This window comes from Triticum urartu, unplaced genomic scaffold (assembly GCF_003073215.2).
Source record: "Triticum urartu cultivar G1812 unplaced genomic scaffold, Tu2.1 TuUngrouped_contig_6346, whole genome shotgun sequence".
NCBI classification, from domain to species: Eukaryota; Viridiplantae; Streptophyta; class Magnoliopsida; order Poales; family Poaceae; genus Triticum; species Triticum urartu.
Window position 1 is genome coordinate 4011 of NW_024117102.1, and position 7050 is coordinate 11060.

At 40.4% G+C, this 7050-nt stretch overlaps 1 protein-coding gene across 1 annotated transcript; it reads right to left on the minus strand.

The window, feature by feature from the left end:
* Nucleotides 1–1804: 1804 nt before the first annotated feature.
* On the minus strand, nt 1805–6528 carry LOC125530478 (probable peptide/nitrate transporter At3g43790). The gene is made up of 15 exons (XM_048694872.1): nt 6387–6528; nt 5165–5205; nt 4920–5010; nt 4738–4840; nt 4539–4641; nt 4402–4455; nt 4258–4320; nt 3752–3801; nt 3595–3670; nt 3313–3522; nt 3063–3150; nt 2822–2907; nt 2632–2739; nt 2137–2181; nt 1805–2054 (listed from the first exon to the last, which is right to left on the minus strand). The coding sequence occupies exons 1-15, from the start codon at nt 6526–6528 to the stop codon at nt 1962–1964; spliced, it is 1353 nt and encodes a 450-aa protein (XP_048550829.1). The 3' UTR covers nt 1805–1961.
* Between the last annotated feature and the right edge of the window lie 522 nt (nt 6529–7050).

Below are 7050 nucleotides of genomic sequence, written 5' to 3' on the forward strand. Positions count from 1 at the left end.
ACTATGACTAGCCTTAGACCTCCTCCAATTCAAAGGTGCTTAAATAAGATGCTAAGTGCATTAAATACCTTAGCAACTCAACTCCACAATGCATAGGTGCTTAACTTGTTGTTGCTAAGCACACTTTATTTAATAAGTTAGCACCTAAAGTCTTTCATCCATTGGTCAAATTGTTTCATTTAAGTGGTTTGCCTAGGTTCACGCGCTTGGCATTGATTCTTCCTGGATCACCAAAGTGTTCTCTCTCTTTCCTAATTATCTCTCTCTTCCCTAATTGTTGTGCCCTGTCATTTTTTCGCTTATGTGGTATGCTTAGCATCTGTCCACCGTGGAGCACTGAAAGGGCCTTAACATGCGAGCGAGCGAATTTAGTTGTGCATGACTGACGTGCACGGGATTAGCTCTACTCCATTAATTGTTTTCTCTCCTGTCTATTTTTTTTTACAGGGGTCGTGGACGGCAACTGCCCCCTCCATCCACCATCCATCAAAAAACAACCAAAACAAAAAAGCTCTCTCGTTCGGGCCTTCATTCGTCGCAGCCAGACGGGCGAACAGCTTAAACTGAAATCTCGTCTCCGGCGATCCTCGCGCCTACGTCTAGAAACTTGGCCGGCCTCAGTCCACCTCGTCTCTCCGGCCGCCATCGTCTTCCTCGTTCCTTAATTATCTGCAGCAGCACGCGAACGTCATCTTCAGGGTTGTGGCCAGCAAGTGTGGCTTCTTGGCGAAGAACAGTGTACGTGCTATATTCTCCGTGTCCCGAGCTGAAGTAATGAGCTAGAAAAAACCCACGCTGCTAAGCCTTGATGACCAGAAGTTGTGTGCTGTACGTCCGCAAGCCCCTGAGTGTATTTCTGCGAGGATCTACCGGCCTTCCTCACGTGAAATGCAGCGCTAGAGGATGCCGGAGATGCTACGTACGCTTGTAGAGCTCGCCGCGGATGGGGTGTACACATAAGAGCGGCACACAATCCCTTTTCTACCAAATATAAAATACATCGAGGATAATTGGTTTGATATCAAAACTTGGCATGCCAATGTTTGGTATTGTGGTATTACTTGGTTGATTACTGAATTGTCTTGCCATCTCACACAAAATTGCCAATAGTTGGCAAGTATTGGTATTATCAATATTTGACAGTGCCAACATTTGGCTAGCCAAATATTGGCAGCAAACCAATCATGCACGGTCCCTTGACTAAAAAATCAGGTAGCTTCTTGTTTCTGTTTTTTTTTTAGGGTAAGCTTCTTGTTTCTGTTGGTACAGTGGATGCCAAGGTTCAAGTCACAATACATATCTTCAACCCCAAAAAATGGACTCATTGTAACCAAGTTCATGGTACGTATGCGACTCTTCTGATCAATAATCTAGAAAACATGCTTGATGGTATTGCCAGAAGCAAGTTACATAAACCAAATTACTGAAATAAAAAGATATCATGTCACATCTGATCACACAACCTAAAAGTATGAAAAATATTCATCACACAATACATGAAGTCACAAAGTTTATTTATTTATTCGGGGATTAAATCTGTGGTAGTGTCCCTAATTTAACTTCACTAGTTACATGTACATAACCATGGGTTCATTATTTGGTCGCACTAGGCATAGAGCAAAATGGCTTGAATGTCAGCAAGAGCCCAATTACTGACACCATGTTTAGCATCAAGAACATGATCAGATCACCTGCATATCAAATAATAAATCAAATAAGTATATGCTCTGACAATATGTACCTCTTTCCATTCAAGTTAAAAACTATCAATATAAATCTAATTAGCAGGGTTGGATGAGCAATGTGTTTACCTGGTAAGAACAACCCAGTTATGTTTTCCTGAGACCATGAAAACCTGCAAAATGGAAAGAAATAAGCAAACTGGCTAGTAAGCACAATTTCAGCCAAAAAAATAAAAAACAACAATTCCTGCCCACACACACACAAGAAAAACACTGCACTTACAAAATTCCTGCTGCTGCTGGAGCTACTGCTTTAAAGATTGACATTAGGGTCACTGAAATACCATTTGCAACACCCCTTTGTTCTTGTGGCTGTACATGTTTTCATCAGAGAAGTTAGAACGTAGCAAAGGTGTCTACCATAACGAAATACAACGAGATGGATGATACATACCACCGATGTGTTCTGCAGAATGTTGCAGGCAATAGTAATCGTGGCCTGTTCCATTTCAGATGATACATTAATTATTATTTTTGCAGGTAGATGATACATTAATATATGGTCATAATTAAATTGTATATTAAAATCATTGTCTATGGAGCTTGCTTTCTCCAAATATATTGAAAAATTAATTTTATTTCATTTGTGTGAGTGGTGCTCAAATGTGGTTTATCTAGACCGTCCAAAAATACTCATAAACATGTTTGTATTTTCTAAAGGAATATGTTATTACTCTTCCGGCCTGATATTTTCTTGATGCTCAACATGTTTCTATAGGATGGTTACTAATGTAAGCAGGGATGTGTGAATTTTATTTGCACGAGATGGGCTCTATGGTTCTTTGATCCCACCCATGTAACACCCCTAATTTGCATTATTTCACTTTAAACAAATCATAAATAATAATAGCAAGCTAGCAATTTGTTTCAATCATAAAAATTGACTTACTGCAAACATATTCTTCAAAAGCGAAGCTATGTTGATGAGTACTTGGAGCTCCATGCCGTATAGGTTGGACATTAAAGGATATGTTGCAAGGAGAAGTACAGATAATACCTGAAAAAGTGTACATTTAGTACTGGACAATAGATTCGCCGTATTAAAGAGCATGTCGACATCAAATGGTCTTCTCACATACCGCCGCAGAGCGTAATGGCTTGATTAACCCAACATACTTGGCAAGTAATGGGTAAATCACAAGTTGATACACCAAAACACCAAACCCTACAATATCAAACAAAACAACACCAATGCTACATGTAATACATAGAGGAGCAATGTTGTGCATATGTCGTATTCATTCATTTTGGGCTTAGTATGTCTCTCTTGCTGCTTGTGCAATGATCATATTATACGAGTTGAAGAAAAACATCACATACCTGAGATAGCTAGAATAGTACCAATGTCCTGAGATCTTAAACTCAGCCCCCGGTACTTTCGGCTGCTCACAGCCCACAGTGAAAATATCTGAAGATGAAATTTATAGAACACATGGAAAGTTGCTTTAGTTCCTTATTAAAAAAAAGTTGATTTGGTTCCTGGTATGATTCTTCTCTAGGATAGGTAAAAGCATATTTTTCGTACTAAAATGTTGTTGGGTATGTTTGAGATACCTAAATATAGATTTACCTCGAAATAAGCTGTATCATGGAGAGAAAATACACAATAGAGGATTATTGCTGACATCAACCGCCGGTTCTTTAGTAGGCTCTTTGTAGATGCCATTCTTTCCGACCCGTATTCTTTAGTTTTCCCATCTTCTAAGATCGAGTCATCAACTTGTACCTCCATTGTGTCAATAGCTTCTATTTTGTCGTCACAGTACATGTGCAGAGTTTCCTAAAAGTTCACTCATTAAAGTAGGAATTAATGGTATAGAATAGAATCATAGGGAGATTTTTGGAGCAATACCGGAAGCCAAATACATGCAATACATGCTCCTGCAGCTAGTACCGATATGACCAAGCAAGGGAGGAGGTATGGAAACCTATAAGATGTTTGAAAGTTTATCTTATCTTCCCAATGCTGCAAAATTTATATCATTGAAACATTATAAGTAATAATTTACCTCCCAAATATGGATTCCTCGGAGAAAAGATCCGGGTACTTTTTTGCAGGCTAACGCACAACAGAGAATACACAATGTTAGCCAGGGTGGGTCATATAAGATCACTAATTAGTCTCCAAAGAGACATGTTATGTTCATCATTCGAACAAATATTCTATTTATCACTTTTACGGTTAAATACAGATTTTGTGGAAATTCCCTCGGAATAAAGCATTTTTTGAACTGCCATCACAGAAAAGTTCTTGCCTATTAGCCCAGTCTTTCGCATTTGCGCCAATTAGTAGAGGATCTATGTATTATTCTCAAGGTCTACACCATTTTTACATGTACCTATAGCGGCTCATTGAATTATTACAGTGATGGCTTTACTGGAAGACCACATGTAGCATATTTTCTATGGAGGGCTCCTGGAAATAATTGACCCTTAGTTTGATAAACCAGTTAAATACAATGTTAATTCAAGGATAGAATTCCATAACTCTACATCATAGTGGACTGATCCTCACTTGTGCAAGAAATCCTCCAATGGCTGGTCCAATAATAAGAGCTATTGCCCGCGAAGATGTGACCTACGATATAATGTTTGATATAAATATCAGCTAGTAATTACCGAGTCAGAAAAACAAAACATAAAGATGAACTATTCTTACAAGAGAAATTCCTAGCGCTTGGTGTTCCTTTGTACAGACTTCTGAAGCATAGGCCTGGAGAGTGCAGATACAACAATGTGTGTTCAACATTTAAGTACTTCTTAATTAATCTTAGCCACTCAAACGATATTTTTTACCTTGATTGGTCCTAATATACCACATAGTAACCCAAGTAGCCCCCTAGTAAGAATTGCCATCCAGTAAGTCGTGCTAAGGCCAAAGAGGGTGTTAAGTACAATCCTGAAAAAGAAGATGTATAATAGGGTTTACTTTGATTTAATTGAACGGAGTAAAAAAAAGTATGTTTTTCATATGATTTAACTGAATATGTCATACACTGAGAGGATCCTGATCACAATGCAGGGTTTCCTCCCATATTTGTCGGCAAACATGCCCCATGGCACAGCACTGATTGTTCTTCCAAGGAAATAAGTAGCCCCTTAAGAGACATAGTGTATGGTGAGTAGCTACTAACAGAAAATACCCGCCTCGCGTCATAACGCCGTTACTTCATGTACTTGTAGACTTCTCTTCCCATAAATTTCCAATGTCACACGATGAGGAGAACCCAATGTCTTGCTCCTGCTTTGCAACTTTTAGGTCCTGAATCTGTTGCATGTAACAAAGTCGAGCATATAATTAATCACCATAGGATATATTTCTTTGTTGCGAGAACTTCATGAGTATTCAATATGTCATCAAACAATAATTTCCATGAATACAATCAGAATAGGTGTGCAATTTTTGTGACATCTCTACGTACCATGAAGTAAAGGTAGGGAAATAGCGACTGGATGGGGAACGCTGGAATGATAACAAACTAGGGTGTTAGTTAGAAAGCATCAAAAATTAAATTAATCTGATATAGCTGAACTAAAAAAAATAAAACATACAAGAATATGTCCAGTTGTGACAATAAAAAAATATGAGTTCTGTAAACGAACTGCGAGACTCTCTAGAAAAAACCATGAATGAAATAACATGTTGGGCACCATGTTGATCTTAGTATTCTGAAGTCCGAAATTGTCAGGATCTCGTCTCGTTTACTGTATATATCTCCTTTTTTTTTGCCGTGTACATGTTGTGGCGGGCAGCCTCCGCTGAGTTATTGCCTTCAGTTGGGTGCGGCCCAATTATTTTGAGATTGATTTTTTCTTCAATTGTTGTTAATTTTGTGTTTGGCCGTGCAGCCTATACTTTTTTCTTTTTTGAATGAATATAATATGTTTTTGCCAATAGGATCAGATCCATAATAAAGATTCATCGAGAATACAAAACACCTCAAACATAATAAAAAAAACACATGAAGGTATATGGACCACCAAATGACCATTGTCGCTCCCAGAAAGAGCCGCCGACACACACGTAACCAACTTTTCTTGTTGAGGATTTCCTTTTACATTTTGTATCGAGTCACACACAACTTCTGGGTGAGACATAAGGAAGGAAAAAAAACTCATGTAGCCGTCGTCTTTTTAGTATGTCTCTTTTTAAGCTCAAAAATCTAATAAGAAGCCCAAATAGAGAAAGCAAGTTCCAAATAGGGTCGCGGCTGTACGTTTTTAAAAAGAATCAAATTTCCAAAACTGTGGGAACTGCAAGTATTCAAATGGGGGCGCTATTAAAAAAATTGGTACACCTTCTTTCTGTGCTCACCAGACAAGTTTATAAATGGGATTGCCAACACACACACACACACACACACACACACACACACGCACGCACGCACACACACGTAACCAACAATATTTTGAGATTTTGTTTACATTTCGTATCGGTCGCGCACGAGTTCTGGGTGAGCTATAGTAACCCCTAAAAAAAAGTAACGCCTCAAAGAAAATGTATGGCATGCATTTTCTAGGATCGAAATACTATACTAGAGGTGTCTCTTTATGGAATGGAATCCAAGAGACGCGCTCAAGCAAGATGCAGAGGAGAGGAGAGATGGGTGGTCGCGAGTCACGCTGGCTATGTATAGCTCTTACCGGCGCAGAGGCAGACGACCCAGATGAAGAAGAAGTTGAGGTAGGGGACGCCGGCGTTGGCCTTGTTGGCCTCGTCCAGCCTGCACCCGGGGCACCCCTCCCTGCACACCCTCCTCCCTTTCCCCAGCAACGGAGCCGCCATTGCCGCCCTCCCTTGGATGTGCTCGCTGAACAGGTGGATCAATAAAAGAAACAACTTAAGAAGGGCGCACGTACGTTGGCCGTAACGCGCGCGCACGGGACAGGCGTTATCGTAGCCACGCTGCTTGTGGTGGTGTTAATAAGCGAGAGCGAGACGCGCGGGGAGGAAGAGGAAGAGGGCGACGTGCGTCCGTGTCGTACGTGTGTGTCACTGGTGTTGGATGTTGAGAGGTTCGATCGGCTCGGCCTGTACGTGTGTAGAAAGACACGAGATTTGCGAATCGACAACGTGTGCCTGGCGTCCTTAGCCTTGAACTAGCAATGAATGCGCGTCCGGCTCCACAACGTGCCATGTTTTTTTTTTCAACCAAGGCAAGGGTGAATTTTATTGCTTCAAACATAAGAGTAATAACTAGTGTCAAAAACGATCTGGGACGGAGCGTGTTTATGTGATGGGAAACGTTTGCCTCAGCCGGCCGATCCCATGCGAGCGTCCATGCTTCCGTGTCTGTCGGATGCAGTC